General features: G+C 44.4%; 1 protein-coding gene across 6 annotated transcripts in view; it reads left to right on the top strand.

The window, feature by feature from the left end:
* LOC119165345 (multidrug resistance-associated protein 1) overlaps positions 1-18817 on the top strand; it is a 120749-nt gene that overhangs the window by 43363 nt on the left and 58569 nt on the right. For all 6 annotated transcript variants that reach the window (XM_075871564.1, XM_075871562.1, XM_075871561.1 and 3 more), the window contains 4 exons: positions 1639-1700; positions 6212-6340; positions 7072-7236; positions 8275-8449. In XM_075871564.1, the coding sequence (XP_075727679.1) occupies positions 1639-1700; positions 6212-6340; positions 7072-7236; positions 8275-8449 (531 nt within the window). The remainder of the gene's footprint in view (positions 1-1638; positions 1701-6211; positions 6341-7071; positions 7237-8274; positions 8450-18817) is intronic.

The following is an 18817-nucleotide window of genomic DNA, read 5'->3' as shown; positions in this document are numbered from 1 at the left end:
CTTGTACCCAGCACAGCCTCTAATAGGCTTTTCTCCCCCTACCACAAGCTTCCTCCGCATCGGTAAATTATTTTCCAACCTGCGCGACGACAATAGACAAGTTGAAGGAAATAGTTTGTTGCAGCGTCATCTGTACATATGTACACAAAAAACAGCCAACAGCCCCCATTGTGCATGAGCAGTCTCGTGCGTATGGTCGACATGCGTGCCACCTGGATTACACAAAGTGTTCACATCAAAATGATACGTCTATCTCACGTTCATTCTTCTTTTCACTCAGATGAGTGCTGTGTTAGTGCATGTTTTTAGATGTGAAGCAGCTTTTTGACTAAACTGCGTAACACTGTCCCTCTGTTCGCACCATGTTTACCTGGCCGCAGGTGTTGGGGCAGTGCCAAGTAGGTCACGCTTTTCCTTGCACTGCGCGTGCGTTGACGTCACGCTCTCCCTAGCCTGTCACTGCTTGCCTCGTGTGATACCCGCAAAACTGTCCTTCCCTTCCGCCCCTCTCTCGCCTCGCAAGGCCGTCTGTTAGTAAAAAAACCGGCTGCTCGTTCTGCACAACCATTCACTGGTCACCTCCTATATGTAGGCACTGGATCGCTTGTTCGGAATTAGTCAAGTGCGTCATTACTTAGCTTTGGCTTGATGAGCGCCAGTGTCAACGTCCCCGCCAGTGTAAACGTTAGCGCTCGCTGCTTCACATCTACTCGGGGTTCCCTTTAGCGGGAGGTTGTTCAATTTTTTATTAGTTTTCGTGCACAATGGTGGCTTAGCCGAGAGTTGCCTGAACATGTCTGAGCCTTTTGAAATGTTTTTAGTATTTGTGAAACTTATCTACTGCGAAGAGTCAGTAAGAACAGCTTCTCCGTTATAATGCTCTCGAAAGAAATACAACAGAAACCCGCATACGCATAAAAAAATATCCACAACATAAATAAATGCAAAACGTCATGCAACGAAATAAAGATGAGTAAGCGTTGAGAATGAGGACTCATTAGTGGAACCATTAATGGTTACTTTAAATCTCCTTGTATGCGGTTTGAGCCACAATATTCGATGCGCGCACACATGTAATACATTCCGATAAATGACCCCAACTCAGCCTTTTGACTTCGCGTCTCAAAAAAAAAAAAGAGCTCCGAAGAGCTTTTCTTCCTCGGGGCGCAAGAGTTTCTGCGGCATTGGTCGTGCCCTTTCGTCAAGGTGGAACACGAAAGGATACAACTCATTTTTCGACCGACTTGGTGCTAAGCAGCGCCCGTTGAGTTGTTATATATGATTTTATTTGTTACAAAATTGTGTTTCATTTGGATCTATTGTATCGTTATACCCTTGTATCGTGTTATCACATTGAATTTTTGTGTACATGTATGCCAACATAATCATGTATATTAGAGCAAATGTCTTCACTGTAACGTAGTGATGTTAGTCGTGAAATATAGACGTGCCGAAGTGTATGTGCCCTGTTACTGGAATGGTATGAAGCCTTTGTGTTCTGTACATGCTGTAAATAAACTTTTTCTAAACACAATCATAGCCAATGTGCTTGATCTGCAGGTATATCGGTAATACTCAATCTTTGAAAGCCTAGTGAAAAGATGAGTGGTTGAAATTTCCTTCTTTCTTGTATTACAGAATGCATGCCCTGAAACCAAGGCGTCCTTCATATCAGCGATTTTCTTCTGGTGGTTCAATGGGTGAGTGGAAAAAATAATCGTATCTTCATGACACTGGTAAGCTCTTTAAGTATTTGGAAGCAGTGAGTGATAAATATATAAGACAAAGCTATGTACGGAGAGTTATACGACATCAAAAATGTCGTAGATCAAGGCCCGCTCTGCTTGAAACTAAAGCGGGCGCTTATCACTTATTATTTTTCCAATTGATACTTTTTGCACCCAACGTAAGGTCTACATATTAAGGGAATTAGATGAATAATCTCATGGCGGGGTGCAGCTTGCGGTGGGTTTATTGGCGTCCATTTTCAGGAGTGAGTGAATAAACCTAATTACAAGAATTAAAAGATCTGTTACGTTTGTGTTTTGGGTTATACTGCACTGGTAGACCTTGTCTCCGCATAGCCTCCCTGACCTGCTGGATAGCCCATATTTGATGTTGGGCCTCCAAGCTGAACAGCACTATGCATCCGCAACTGCTTCTGGGGGGCCTCAGGAGAACTTGACAAGTTGGGACATTACCACAGTATATGTTTATAAGAAATGCTTGCGGTTGTAGATAGTTTGTATTTATTGTCCAAGGGTATAGGTGTTGGTAGCTTCTGTGAAGGCGCACAGGGTTAGGGTGGAAGTTTGTAGCTGCCGATGTTCACATGCTTGTTTCCTGGCGCAAAGTTCTTCTTCACTGGTTGTTGCTTTAGCAACGACTAGTGAAGAAGCGCCTTGTCTTGCTCTAGTTGTGCGTATTTGGTGTCGCATGTAAAACAGTATTTGCGTGGTATGTCGGCGGCGTCAGTTGTGTTCACCGAGAGGTCTGTTTGGTTTGTGCGGCCGATTTATCTCTCACTACAACTTGCGAGTCGTCTCGCTCAGATTAGCGGTATCAGTCTTGGAAGTGAGAATATTTACCAGTTTTCTCTATCGATGCTGCTGCACTTTAACTGTTATAGGGCTCTGAATCACTTTATAGCTTTGGTCACATTGTGGTGTTAATGTTTCTGGTTTCTTTCACACTGCAATAACCACACTTAAGCTACTCAAATGCTGGGTGAAAAGAAACACATGTCATAACATGAGATCTTCAAGTACAGCATCGTAAAGAAGATGAAAAATGGGGTTACTTCGTGCAAATTCATTGTGGCTACAATGGGTTTTCGCACTGTTAGCCACAATAAATCTTTACATTCTAACTCCATGAGGGAGGATTATCTTCACTCGCGCACTGCTTGCAAAGTGACCTTGACGACATAGCGTGGCGCTACCCATGTCGTGACGTCACTCATAGGATGCCGGGTTCCGGCGTCTGCTGGTACCCCACATTTTCTGGGCTTTTGCCACCGCGAGTTTTTGTTGTGTGTACCGCGCGCACTTTTCCCTTGTTGTAAAGCTCATTTTTTAAAGATGGGGTATGACCTGATAAACCTGGGAATAACAGAGCTAGTGGTTACGTATTCATTCTGAAAGACCCGAACACGAACACTAGAAGGATGCCACCTAGGCCCTGAGGCGGGTATTTTCTTGCCGCGCAGGTAGGTGGGGCGGCATAGCTTCAAGTTTGCTCATCAGTACATTATAACAGAAAGAAAGGAAATTTACACAGCAATGCCAGTGAAGGCCGTCTCTCAGACGATCTAAGTTTCGAAGCAAGTGGAAAGATTAACTGTTAAGTGCTTGACATAAGGAAGAGTTGCTTAGACTATTGGGGAAAGATGTCACGATTTTGCTCCAAATGCAACAATCACTGATTTCAATGTTACACGTCAAGATTCTAGGCGCTAACTCTTTTAGGATGCAACCTGGTTTCACTCAACAAAACGAGTACGTTAGGAAACATGGCCACAGCATGAAGGGAAGTAACTTGCGCTCAGTCTATGGTTCCAAGGCAAAATTTTCGATGATAGTACAGCACGTGTGCAAGTGTATTATAATATTATCTTGGATTTAACATCCCAAAACCACCATAAGGGTGACAGATGCCGTGGGGAAGGGCTGCAGAAATTTCGACCATCTAGCATTCTTGAAGTTACCTGGAAATCGCACAGTACACTGGCCTATACCCTCTCACCTGCATCCAAATTCAAGTGCCATGACTGTAATCGCACCCACGACCTTTGAATCAGCAGCCGAGTGCCATAGCCACCGTACTACCGAGGTGGACATACAAATGTCGTATGAGGCATATACAGATCGCCTCTAAAGATGCAGGACATAGGTGATTACGTCTGCCCAATCGACGTATATGCCATATCATGCAGTCCTCCCTCCTGGATCCTTTCTTGTTTCTACACACCTTTCACACCCCAAAGACGGCCGGTGTGTTTCAGCTGCTTTAGCAACGACCACCTTAAGCGCCTACACGCTTTCACTCACACAGAGAACATACGATGCTCTGGGTGATGTTATCAATTAGAACAAGCTGGCAAGCTGGCAATGGCTGCTGCAAGAAAGCGCCTGGAGCATGTATATTTTATCGTATCGTAATATAAAAAAAAGACTGGAGTATGTTCTGGTGTTGCCTTTAACAGTAGAAAGCTATAGCATAACCGGTACTCATAGGCATGGCCTTCTCAAATGATAGCCTCGCTTTGTTTCGTGATGGGTACCACAGCCGTACTGCAAGAAAGTAAATCTATGTGTGGTGTTGGCTGCTCCTATCAAACGACTAGTGTGAGTACAGCTGCTCAAAGGACACTAAAATTCTTTTTGCAAATCAGCGTACATCCCAATAGACGTCTTTAAGGTAATGCTGCGTGTCTGTAGGCAACAATAAAAATATTGATGCCTCAATTGCTCAAGTAAACATACTAACACGTGATTATAATTTTAGCGCAGTTGAAAAAATTGCCAGCCTGTATGGAATGCAGTCACAGTGAAAGCGGGAAGAGCGGCCTTTCTATAGCATTTTTAAATATTTTTTGAGTAACTTTTACAAGCGCACTGGCAGGGTACCCACTATGCTATAAAACATAATTTTTGTGTAGTGGAGAGGCACTCTTTATGCCATTCTTGGTCATTGTGTGAAGAAATGTGGTACCCACTACACACTTGCAAGAAATTTCGTGCAATGTTTTTTTATTCTGTGGCTGACGACAATAAATAATAATGCCCGAGTCTTTTGTGATAGATTGGTGCCGTCAACCACCCATTCGTTACGCAGTTCACATAATGTGACACCTGGTTGTTTCCTTGCTGTCCTGAAATGCTTTATTAATAATATTAATGCGATTCCTTTTGCGACATGAAGCCTGCCATGGGTCAGTTTCTTATGTGGTTTCAAGCACTGGCATAGCTCAGTAGTAGGATACTGGGCTGGCACGCAGGGGGCCTAGTATCGAACATTAAGTCCTGAGTGTTTTTTACTTACAGTTTTCATTTCCTATTTTGCATAATAGTGATTAGAGACAGCAGTGATGGTGGGAAGGACAACTACAGTGCCAAAAACAACCCTTGTTGTGATAAAAAAAATCTTTCACTGCAAAAAACAAACAAACAATGTGCCTGTGATTTCTTCGGCTTGTCTGTTCGTTTTCATTGGCTATCTGTAGGATGTACAGTGACCTTTTAATGCTAAAAGAGCTTTGCAACGTGTATTTTTCTACACCCTATTGTATGAGAAAGAGCTTGTAGAATAAAGGTTGGGAAAGGTGAAGAAGAAGTTTGTCTTGTTTGAACATTCGATGAATGTTCAAACAAGACAAACTTCTTCTTCACCTTTCCTAATCACCTAATCGAAACACCTTCCTAATCACCTAATCGAAATCACCTAATCCTTTTCACCTAATCGAAACAAAAACTGCAAAATATATTCGATGAATGTTCGCTACATTGTATCTAAGGGCTCTGTCTGCTCAATGGTCTTTCAACGCACAGAGCAAGAAACATCAGAGGAACAATAGGCCAGTTCTCATCCTATGCGATGCCGTACACTACGACACAAATGAAAATCACTGAAAGAGATAGTGTGTGAGAAACGAGGATGTCGTATGAAGGTGATAAAATTTGAAATATAATGCTTCCTGCAAATGAGTTGTGCTTGATCCCAAAAGGTGGTGGAAGAGTTGCGAAAGACAAATTGACAACCACTTCTTTGTAGCATGAGTTCCCAAAGCTATCCATACGGATTTCCCAGAAAGAAGTAACTGTCACTATTCTGCCATCTTGCGGGATTCTGCGAAACTTACTTGCAGTGTTCTGTGTCAATGTCTTTCAGGTTGGTGGTGAACTGGCCCTTGCGCTGTCAATTGCTAGCTTCCTGGTTAGCTCATTTGTTAGAGCAACCGCCGCGGAAAGTGTTGGTTCTGGGTTCGATACCCGTATCAGGTCAAAGTTTTCAGAAATGGAGATGTTGTATTAATTTCCCTGTAACTTTGTGCTACAAACGGGTGCTTGTCAATTTGTCTTTCGTACAAAATGTCAAATTGTCACTGCTTCGTGGAAAGAGTGTAGAATAGAATTTAGGGAGGGCTGTGGGCTGCACTCAGTAGACTGGTAAAATCATATTTACTATAGGTCGACTTACATTGCGGTTGCAGGATGGTGTTCCTTGGATACAAGCAGACATTGCGCCTGAATGACATGTGGAGCCTGGACCAGGTGAACGCAACGAGAAACATCGCCAACAACTTTGACCACTTTTATCGTCGCGAGAGGCCGCCAAAAAAGTGAGCCGCTGTTTTGTGGGGCCGTAATGCACATTTAGGAAACTATAGAAATTAAGGTATAATAAGGAAGCATAAGATGTCTGTTCGGTCAACTTGAAAAAAAAAGTCTGGACTCTGAAGTCAAAGTAAAGGCCGCCGAAGTTGCTATGTATGTAATTGTATCGAAGAATCAGTAGCCTAATAGAAAAAAGTGCTATTGCAAGTGCAGTTTTTCTGTTCAGTTTTCATAAGTATTACAAATTTCAATAAGTAGAACTGCAGAAATAGGAGAAGAGTTTGTTCGTGCTCGCAATATTGTAATGTAATATTTATCCAGCCTATTTGTGAATGCAGAAGGATTAACTCACATAATGCAGCTTATGATCCAAAATTAGTTTTCATTTAAGATATTTGCCGTGTAATCAATTTATTTGTGCAAGGAATAGATTGCTGTGTGTTCGTAATATATAAAAAATTGTGGAATGCTTTGCACTGGAGACTTTCACAGCTGGTAGTATATTACCAAGGAATATTCTGTAAGTAATCGTGCTAGAAGTTTAGAGCCGACTACCATAGCAGTGTTCATAAGAACCCTATGTTACGAAACAAAAACTGCAAAATCTAATTGTTCAAAAAGTACAGTCTATTGAGAAAGGCCCATCTCTCACATCTACTACGCAGTTAACCAATTCATTGAAAGGGTGATGCGTTCATGTGCTACGAGTTGTTATTATTGTTTGTTCTTGATGCAGGCCCACTGCCAGAAGAAGTGGTTCCGAGACCGCAGGTCTCACATCCTCGCCTGAAGTTGGCATAATGACGCCACTCTTTCGAACCTTTCTGCCCGAGCTCATTTTGCTGGGTTTTCACAAGCTTGCCGGATCACTGCTCACATTCGTCAATCCCCTGGCTTTGGAGTGAGTTTATGTTTGGCCAAAAGTTCAGTGTACCTTTGACTAAGAGACCAATGTTTAACCATATCAATTAAAACCAAGTTTATTTTCATTCTGTCGTACAGGAAAAAAAGACTGGCACGAAAAGCTGTTTTCCGAACAGTTTGACAAGTTGACGACCAAAGATATAAATATATTAAAAAAAAACAAATAGTTGGAGCACTCACAGTGCTACTGCTAATAAAATAATAAGTGAACTCTTTGCACGTAGCGTAATGCAACTTGACATACAAAGTAAAAGATGATCTTAACATAATACTGAAACCAATCGAACAATCTCTGTAATAAAAGATTAAGTACAAGGCATTTTCTTGAATATTATATCATGAATTTTATCGAAATACCAATATCTTGACCAAAATACGATGAATAAAGGTACACACTTATTTTACCTTCTTCCAGATAGCTGCGCACACTCAAAACGAACGGCAATGTTGTAGGCCCGTGTGCTCAGATTTGGGTGCACGTTAAAGAACGCCAGGTGGTCGAAATTTCCCGAGCCCTGCACTACAGCGTCTCTCATAATCATATAGTGGTTTCGGAACCTTAAACCCCACACATCAATCAAATAACTCCAAATGAAGCAATTCTATGCATGAATTTTCAATTGACATTGAAAGAAACTATGTTACAGCATCGAGTGCTAAGCAATCGAAATCGAGTCTTATACAAATGCAAATGACATATGGGCATCCTGATGTGAATGTAATATGGACATATGAACGTAATATATGAATTTCTTACGGGTCTAACTCACATTTAGGCATTCAAATTCAAATTAGGCACCAATTCAAGCTGACTCACGTAGTTCACAATTCCAAACAAAACTAAAACAGAGTAATAAACAAAGCAACAAGTCCGTTCGAAGCCCGCAAGCGCAAAGACTAGGTAAATCTGTGTACTACCAATCATTTCCATGGTGGGAAAGTAAAATAAGACTTTTGTAAAGCAGTTCATGTTCAAGTGGAACTGATTCGGTTTGTCTTGTGGCATCTCATGCAGCCTACTGATAAGATACATGGACTCGGACGATCCTGCATGGCACGGAACCCTGTTCTCCTTTACCATGTTCTTTGCCTCGATGGCAGAGTCCCTGTTCAACAGCCAGTACGAGTACCGCATATTCCTTGTGTCCATGCGCATGCGCTCCGCCATGATCAATGCCATCTACAGGAAGGTACGTAAAACTCGTGGTGCTTTTTGTACTCGAGTTTAAAAAAAAAAAAAACTTTACTGATATAAATGAAAGGCAGGAGCCAGGGGAAGGTGGAAGCATGTGAAGAAAGTAAAATGAGCAAACTATAGTTGTCCTTGTGCCGACGTAACGACAAGTGGACGTTTCAAGACTGTGATTGATTTCTTTAGCGCTTGAAAGTGCTATAGTTGGACACCTTTTTTTGAACAGAAAATCAGCACTTCGACGGGAGGGGGGGGAGGGGAGAAGATTAAGTTAGTGTTGAAGAATAGGTGCAATGTCAGGTCTTCGGCATGCAGTGCCATTTACTGTAACATTACTTTCTTTGAGTTAAATAAACCTGATGTACATAAAAAAAATGGCACACTGAGCCAAGCTACTGCAGGTTTTCCCGCTCAATTTAATCCAAGCGCCAGCCAAATTAATCTAGGCGCCAGTCAATTTAATCCAGCCACCACTGAAATTAATCCAGGTGCCATTCATTTTAATCCAAGTGCCACTGAAATTATTCCAACCGCCAGCCGATTTAATCCGGACGCCAGCGAATTTAATCCTGATGACATTGTGACTTCAAAACGACCCAGAATTTTGGGGAATGCGTGGAGTGAATAGCTTTGGAGTGAATTTAGCAGGGAAAAACCATGAATGAGTCACTCGTGACACAATGTGACTCGCGCGACATTATCTCGCTTATCACCCGCGTAAGCACTATTCACACCTTCGACATGCAAAGGAAACGCCGTCCACACAGTAATAACTTGATACTTATTAACCAGGCCGATGATCTCATCACGAGTGACTTAAGTGACGACCTCACGCATATCACCCACGCATGCACTGTCTTAACCTCCCGTCATGCATATCAAATGAAACGTCTTTGAAAGGGCGGGATCTTGATACCTAAAACTCGGCCAAGCCACCCGATCACCACTGACTCAGGGGACGTCATCACCCATATCACCCGCACACGTAATTTACTCGCCGACCGACATGCATACCAAACGAAACGTCTTTGAGAGAGCAATAACGTGTTACCTATGACTCGGCCAACTGACTTGATCACTTGTGATTTAGGTGACGTCATCACGCCTATCACCCACGCACGCAATGTCTAACCTGCCATCATGTATACCAAACGAAACGTCTTCGAGAGGCTAATAAATTGAACGCTGTCAATCGGCAGAGTGACGTGATCACTTGTGACTCGTGTGACGTCATCGCGTTTGACACCCACGCACGCAGCGTCTAACCAGAGTTCATACATATCAAATGAAACGTGTTTGAGAAAGTAATAACTTGAACGCTGTCACAAGGCCCAGTGACGTCATCACTAGTGACTGGCGTGACGTCATCTCGCCTAAGACTCACGCAAGCACTCTATAATGTGCTTTCATGCATATCAAACAAAACCTTTTTGAAAGGGTAATAACTTGAATGCTGGCACTAGGCCGCGTGACGTCATCACTAGTGACTCACGTGACGTCATTACGCCTATCACACGCACACGCAGTGTCCAAACCTGTCTTCATGCATATCAAACGAAATGTCTTTGAGAGAGTAATAACTTGAACGCTGTCACAAGGCCCAGTTACGTCATCACTAGTGACTGGCGTGACGTCATCACGCCTATCACACACGCACGCAGTGTCCAACCTGTCTTCATGCATATCAAACGAAATGTCTTTGAGAGAGTAATAACTTGAACGCTGTCACAAGGCCCAGTGATGTCATCACTAGTGACGAGCGTGACGTCATCCTGCCTGTCACACACGCACGTGGTGTCCTAACTTGTCTTCATGCATATCAAACGAAATGTCTTTGAGAGAGTAATAACTTGAACGCTGTCACAAGGCCCAGTGACGTCATCACTAGTGACTAGCGTGACGTCATCTCGCCTAAGACTCACGCAAGCACTCTATAATGTGCCTTCATGCATATCAAACAAAACGTCTTTGAAAGGGTAATAACTTGAATGCTGGCACTAGGCCGGGTGACGTCATCACTAGTGACTCGCGTGACGTCATTACGCCTATCACACGCACACGCAGTGTCCAAACCTGTCTTCATGCATATCAAACCAAATGTCTTTGAGAGAGTAACAACTTGAACGCTGTCACAAGGCCCAGTGACGTCATCACTAGTGACTGGCGTGACGTCATCACGCCTATCACACACGCACGCAGTGTCCAACCTGTCTTCATGCATATCAAACGAAATGTCTTTGAGAGAGTAATAACTTGAACGCTGTCACAAGGCCCAGTGACGTCATCACCAGTGACTGGCGTGACGTCATCATGCCTATCACACACGCACATGGTGTCCTAACTTGTCTTCATGCATATCAAACGAAATGTCTTTGAGAGAGTAATAACTTGAACGCTGTCACAAGGCCCAGTGACGTCATCACTAGTGACTGACGTGACGTCATCACGCCTATCACACACGCACGCAGTGTCCAACCTGTCTTCATGCATATCAAACGAAATGTCTTTGAGAGAGTAATAACTTGAACGCTGTCACAAGGCCCAGTGATGTCATCACTAGTGACGGGCGTGACGTCATCATGCCTGTCACACACGCACGTGGTGTCCTAACTTGTCTTCATGCATATCAAACGAAATGTCTTTGAGAGAGTAATAACTTGAACGCTGTCACAAGGCCCAGTGACGTCATCACTAGTGACTGGCGTGACGTCATCTCGCCTAAGACTCACGCAAGCACTCTATAATGTGTCTTCATGCATATCAAACAAAACGTCTTTGAAAGGGTAATAACTTGAATGCTGGCACTAGGACGCGTGACGTCATCACTAGTGACTCACGTGACGTCATTACGCCTATCACACGCACACGCAGTGTCCAAACCTGTCTTCATGCATATCAAACGAAATGTCTTTGAGAGAGTAATAACTTGAACGCTGTCACAAGGCCCAGTGACGTCATCACTAGTGACTGGCGTGACGTCATCATGCCTATCACACACGCACATGGTGTCCTAACTTGTCTTCATGCATATCAAACGAAATGTCTTTGAGAGAGTAATAACTTGAACGCTGTCACAAGGCCCAGTGACGTCATCACTAGTGACTGGCGTGACGTCATCATGCCTGACACCTACGCACGCGGTGTCCTAACTTGTCATCATGCATATCAAACGAAATTTCTTTGAGAGAGTAATAACTTGAACACTGTCACAAGGCCCAGTGACGTCATCACTAGTGGCTGGCGTGACGTCATCATGCCTGACACCCACGCAAGCACTCTGTAACCTGCCTTCATGTATATCAAACGAAACGTATTAGAGAGAGTAATAACTTGAACGCTGCCACAAGGCCCAGTGACGTCATCACTAGTGACTGGCGTGACGTCATCATGCCTGTCACCCACGCAAGCACTCTGTAACCTGCCTTCATGTATATCAAACGAAACGTCTTAAAGAGAGTAATAACTTGAATGCTCTCACTAGGCCTAGCGACGTGAATACTAGTGACTCATGTGACGTCATCACGTCTATCACACACGCACGCGCTGCCCTAACCTGTTTTCATGCATATCAAACGAAACGTCTGTGAGAGAGCAATAATGTTATACTTATGACTCGGCCAACCGACTTGATCACTATTGACTCACGTGACGTCATCACGACTAACAGTCATGCAAGCACTCTCTAACGTGCTTTCATGAATATCAAACGAAACGTCATTGAGAGAACATTAACTTGAAGGCCGTTGCAGGCAGCGTCTGTTAGTAAAAAACTAACTTCTCGCGTTTCACAGCCGTTCACCAGCTAACCGGTATACGTAGGCACCAGATCGCGCGTTTCGAATTCAGTCAAAGGCGTCTTTACATGGCTTTTGTTTGACGTGACGCTTTTCTTGACTCGTGTAGATTTGATGGAAGCAACAGTACCTTCAAGCAGCAGTGTGGTACAACCCAACAACAGTGTCACATCGCTCGTTGAGGGCAGCGCTTCTCCTTCATTCAATAAATAGAAATAATGAAGTCGAAATGATAATTAAGCATTTTACAAACCATACTCAATTGCGCAACATTCAACCGATACCCTCACCTCCCTGCGACACGTTTACTCCAGCTCGTCGTGTGGGTAGATGTACGCGTCTTTTTTGTTGCTTCTCGTGTTTCGTAGAATGCCTTGAAAATGCGGGCAGCCAGGCCGCAATACTGTGAACGGACAGGCGTTCTACACTAAACAGGCACGCTTATTCCAAGCACACTAACCTATAAGAAACGGCGTGGCGTAGAATGTAGAAAGGAAGGCACGAGTCAGCCACAGCATTCAATGGCGCATCAGCAAATGGCCAGTTGCAAAAAGCAATAGTATGTATCTCTAGTATGGGGACTGCCCTCTATTACAACGGATTTGTTTCACAGGATAACCAGATGAAATAATTGTTGAGCCGAAGGAGTGGTAGACAAATCTTTTTGTAGCAAGCTTTGGAGCAGGCAGACCGTGCGTCTTATGCTTGATTAAGCATATACAGTGTTATGACTATAGCCGAATTATATGCAAACGCCTGTTTCGTTTCTTGTGCTCATATCGTGTCATTTTGACACGTGAGCACAAATTAGAGGGCGAGGAGAGCTTTTATAGTGCTTTTATAGTGCCTATATATACCTATTTCGGGCGTTGTAGCCTCAATTCGTATAGGTGCCTGTGAATGTCTGTTTTCAAAATCGATGCCTATATAGACGCTATTTAACCTGAAATTTCGCTTTCAAGTACCACTGAGCCCGGTATTCATGTTACCGGGCAAAATATAGGTTTCGGGACACTGTGTGGTGCAAACTACTCTTTATTTCACGAGTTACGTTTAGAACTGTCAAACTCAGAAGGCATTTTAGCCAAGAGGGAGGTAGACTAGCCTCTACACATGTATACCATCCATGTCGCGTCGTCTGCTCATCCTCTTTCTAGTGTGCGCTCAGATGCGTAGGGAGCAGGAGGTGCCTCTGTGCAGCGGCAGGAAGATGAAGAATAAATGCGAAACTGTGGAGAGTCATCAGGGGAAGTAAGGAAGTAGAGTGCAGATAAAAAAAGCAATATCTATGTAGTTTTTGTTTTTTGTTTGTCATTTACATGTGGTGCTTCACTGGGTCACCTGAAAATATTTATTTAGGCAGTGGAAAATGTTGCCTGCCCAATAAGGTTTGTGTCACTAGAAATTTTAATTTGATCACTAGAAGCGGCGAAAACATAATCTCAAGAGGTGAGCTTGAAACCTTCGCCACTAACTCTAAGAAGACTTCGTAAGTCCAATTCCTTCCCCGTTATGGGTATGAAATTCACTCGGAGCTGGAGCATCACACGACGTGCATGAGCACGTCATGCACGTGTAATCTACACTCGCATGAGATGTCCATGTCAGCCCGTGCGTGCAAGCGGTGTTCTGCCGTCTCGATGTTCTTTTGTATTGTACTGCGAGTTCTTGTGGGATGGATCCCTATCTGCGCGCACGTTTGGAGAGGCTGGCTTGGATAACGTATCCTTACCCCGATACACAGCGTCACACCGCTGCATCTTCTGCTGAGGACGATACACCAAAACAACGCCCAGCGTTGTGAATGCTGGCCCCGACACAATGCGGAAGCTGCGAGAACACCAACGCAAACAAAATGGAGGCACCTTAGTCTCGCGTCTCTCTCAATATAAAACTAAATAAATAAGGCGAATAGATTTCGCCTGTGTGTTCTAACATTTTTGTAAACTTTCATGCTTCTATTTAGGCAACAGTTTGTACAAATTACACACGTTGTCTCAAATAGTTCTCGCAGTGTCACGTACTACTTTGACATAGGCAGGACCATTCTATCACCTTCACCATGTTGGGGCGCACGCCCATGAGATGAAGGTGAAGCCGTGTTCAGTTTGACCTATCACCTCTTTATGCCACGCGTAGTACTGGAAATCTTGGTAAATGAGATCTTGAGCGCTCAGTGCATTCATTCTTTTACTCTTCTCAAAACTACTAAGTTTGTGTAACGACCCTTAAAGTGTTCATAGACAGAAGAAAAATTGAGCCTGTAAGGTTAGGCCAAGTTAATACGCCGCAAAAAAAAAATCCTTCTTGCGCCTGGCACTCTGACTATTTGCGCATGTATAGCCCTTCTTAGCTATGGCACACAGAAAGAGACCCAGAAGCATATTTCTACGATGGTGCACACTTAACTGACCATGCTGAACTAGAAATGGAGAGACCGTATTCTGCGAAACCCGCGGAAAAACGCATGTTTATGCTAAATCATTACCCGTTTGTACAATTATAAACTAGAACATTTTTGCTTGCTTTCATGTCGTAGAGACAGATACCACACCTGTTTATTGGAAAATTTGAGTTTTGTCAAAGATTATTCTGTCTATATTCACAATTTTGGAAACCTGAAAGAGTGTTTTGCCCACCTGTTATTGGTGCTTAAATCCCGGTTTTTCGGTGCCTATAGAGCTGGCCTCTATAGTTACGACCTACCTGACATGTTTTCGCAACGCCGAAGCAAAGATGATGCCCGTTTAAAACATCTACCGTACCTCAAGAAAAACATTGTTGTTCTGATAACGTCGAGCTCGTCAAATTGGTTATGAAATGGGTGATGAAAGAGAACTGGGGCAAGTCCGTGAGAAACAAAATTTATTATTATGCAGGCAAAGCAATTTTCATAAACACGCACCCATAGATGTGCTGCTGAGCAGTGTTCTACATATCAAGGCAGTCGAGGGCAGCTTGTACAAAGGTGTAATTGGGCCTATCATAAGCGGCCCAGTCCACACGCTGGATGTGCTACATAGAGCGCCCCGCGGCCTCAACCAGCAGAGCACGGCGATGTTCTTTCTTGGAGATCCCTTCCGGTGTCGTGAGGAGATCATCCCTCCGCTCGCTTAAGAATCTCTTACACCTGCCTTGAACTTTGAGAAGAGCTCCTCAATCGGATTGAAGAAAGGGCTGTATGGCGGTAGCCACTTGACTGTGTGGTCGCTTGCCGCGAGGACAGCCTGTTCGGCGCGGCGGTGCGCTGGTGCGTTGTCAAACAGGAACACTGCCTGTATTCCTGGTTCCTGCTGTGAAACTTTACTCGACACTTCTGCAAGAAAGTCGTTGAAGACAGCCCAGTGGACCTTGTCGGCAATTGTCCAGTGGAGAAGGCCATTTGCTGACATGCAGGCTATAACATTTACATTCGCCCCTTTCGCACTAGTTGACAAACGGCATGCTGGAGCACCTCGTTTCGCCCTACCGTAACTGCGCGAGCACCATACGTCGAAGTTGGTCTCGTCGTCTGCACCGTCGTCTGCATGACTGCCCGTCGCCATTCAGACGACGGGCAGACGTTCTACAATGCAGATGACAATCCCACGAAATAGTGAATCGAAGAATTGAAGATACGTTTTAATTCGTATTAGAATACCCTAATGCTGGTTATTTATGAATTAAAGCAATTGCTCTAAGTAAAACTGAAGCAGACGACATTGTGTCGTAGCTGTTTTCGGCGAGTCTCTTTCGCGCAGGCGACAGGACGACGTTGTGCGACGCAAGCGACAAGACGGCGAAGTTTCAAGTTTCCGGCCAAGTCATCGTTAGGTGAGCGCTTTTGCAGTCCTGAGAATAAGTGAAAGTTTGCACTTCGACCACTGGTGCTATGGAAGACCGAGACTCTCGGCGGCCCGGAAGGCCACGGTAGGCGCCTGATGAACCGAAGAAAAAGTACGCTCGCGTTTCTCCTGTAGATCGTTGCCGTATAATAGATGTTCACAGGCGCGGAGTTGATTTAAAAGTGCTCTCCGAAACACTCAAAATCAATATAAAGACCGTGCGTTCTATTGCCGCTAGTGATCGTGACACAACTAAAACACGTCGTGGTTCGTCGAGGAAATTTGGACCGGACGTGGTGGACGCCCTGCAACGAATCGTACAGGGAAACCCATCCTTCACACTGGAACAAATAAAGAGAGCTCTCAAAGATGAGATGTCTAACATTGAAGTGAGCACTTCGACGATTGATCGGCTTCTCGATGGCCATGGTTATTCGGTGAAGCTGCTGACCCCGAGCCCAGTAGATAGAAATCGCGCCGACGTGAAACAGCTGCGGTGCCGATATGCCCAGTGGCTTCAGAGCGAGAGAACTACGCTAACACGATACTACATCGACGAGACCAACTTCAACGTATGGTGCTCGCGCAGTTTCGGTAGGGTGAAACGAGGTGCTCCAGCATGCCGTTTGTCAACTAGTGCGAAAGGGGCGAATGTAAATGTTATAGCCTGCGTGTCAGCCAATGGCCTTCTCCACTGGACAATTGCCGACAAGGTCCACTGGGCTATCTTCAACGACTTTCTTGCAGAAGTGTCGAGTAAAGTTTCACAGCAGGAACCAGGAATACAGGCAGTGTTCCTGTTTGACAACGCACCAGCGCACCGCCGCGCCGAACAGGCTGTCCTCGCGGCAAGCGACCACACAGTCAAGTGGCTACCGCCATACAGCCCTTTCATCAATCCGATTGAGGAGCTCTTCTCAAAGTTCAAGGCAGGTGTAAAGGGATTACTAAGCGAGCGGAGAGATGATATCCTCACGACACCGGAAGGGATCTCCAAGAAAGAACATCGCCGTGCTCTGCTGGTTGAGGCCGCGGGGCGCTCTATGCAGCACATCCAGCGTGTGGACTGTGCCGCTTATGATAGGCACAATTACACTTTTGTACAAGCTGCCCTCGACTGCCTTGATATGTAGAACACTGCTCAGCAGCACATCTATGGGTGCGTGTTTAGGAAAATTGCTTTGCCTGTATAATAATAAATTTTGTTTCTCACGGACTTGCCCCAGTTCTTTTTCATCACCCATTTCATAACCAATTTGACGAGCTCGACGTTATCAGAACAACAATTTTTTTCTTGAGGTACGGTAGATGTTTTAAACGGGCATCATCTTTGCTTCGGCGTTGCGAAAACATGTCAGGTAGGTCGTAACTATAGAGGCCAGCTCTATAGGCACCGAAAAACCGGGATTTAGGCACCAATAACAGGTGGGCAAAACACTCTTTCAGGCTTCCAAAATTGTGAATATAGGCAAAATAATCTTTGACAAAACTCAAATTTTCCAATAAACAGGTGTGGTATCTGTCTCTACGACATGAAAGCAAGCAAAAATGTTCTAGTTTATAATTGTACAAACGGGTAATGATTTAGCATAAACATGCGTTTTTCCGCGGGGTTCGCAGAATACGGTCTCTCCCTTTCTAGTTCAGCATGGTCAGTTAAGTGTGCACCATCGTAGAAATATGCTTCTGGGTCTCTTTCTGTGTGCCATAGCTAAGGGCTATACATGCGCAAATAGTCAGAGTGCCAGGCGCCAGAAGGATTTTTTTTTTGCGGCGTATTAACTTGGCCTAACCACACAGGCTCAATTTTTCTTCTGTCTGTGAACACTTTAAGGGTCGTTACACAAACTTAAGAGTTTTGAGAAGCGTAAAGGAATGAATGCACTGAGCGCTCAAGATCTCGTTTACCAAGATTTCCAGTACTACGCGTGGCATAAAGAGGTGATAGGCCAAACTGAACACGGCTTCACCTTCATCTCATGGGCGTGCGCCCCAACATGGTGAAGGTGATAGAATGGTCCTGCCTATGTCAAAGTAGTACGTGACACTGCGAGAACTATTTGAGACAACGTGTGTAATTTGTACAAACTGTTGCCTAAATAGAAGCATGAACGTTTAGAAAAATGTTAGAACACACAGGCGAAATCTATTCGCCTTATTTATTTAATTTCATATCGAGAGAGACGCGAGACTAAGGTGCCTCCATTTTGTTTGCATTGGTGTTCTCGCAGTTTGCGCATTGTGTCGGGGCCAGCATTCACAACGCTGGGCGTGGTTTTGGTGTATCGTCCCTAGCTGAAGATGCAGCGGTGTGACGCTGTGTATCGGGGTAAGGATACATTATCCAAGCCAGCCTCTCCAAACGTGCGCGCAGATAGGGATCCATCCCACAAAAACTCGCAGTACAATACAAAAGAACATCGAGACGGCAGAACACCGCTTGCACGCACGGGCTGACATGGACATCTCATGCGAGTGTAGATTACACGTGCATGACGTGCTCATGCACGTCGTGTGATGCTCCAGCTCCGAGTGAATTTCATACCCATAACGGGGAAGGAATTGGACTTACGAAGTCTTCTTAGAGTTAGTGGCGAAGGTTTCAAGCTCACCTCTTGAGATTATGCTTTCGCCGCTTCTAGTGATCAAATTAAAATTTCTAGTGACACAAGCCTCATTTCACAACCGTCATACCACTCATCGCGCATTGATCATCAGCATAAGGTTGCCATTCCGTTTTGCCGCACC

Source organism: Rhipicephalus microplus, chromosome 8, assembly GCF_043290135.1.
Source record: "Rhipicephalus microplus isolate Deutch F79 chromosome 8, USDA_Rmic, whole genome shotgun sequence".
Taxonomy (NCBI): domain Eukaryota; kingdom Metazoa; phylum Arthropoda; class Arachnida; order Ixodida; family Ixodidae; genus Rhipicephalus; species Rhipicephalus microplus.
This window is presented reverse-complemented; position numbering and strand designations above follow the sequence as displayed.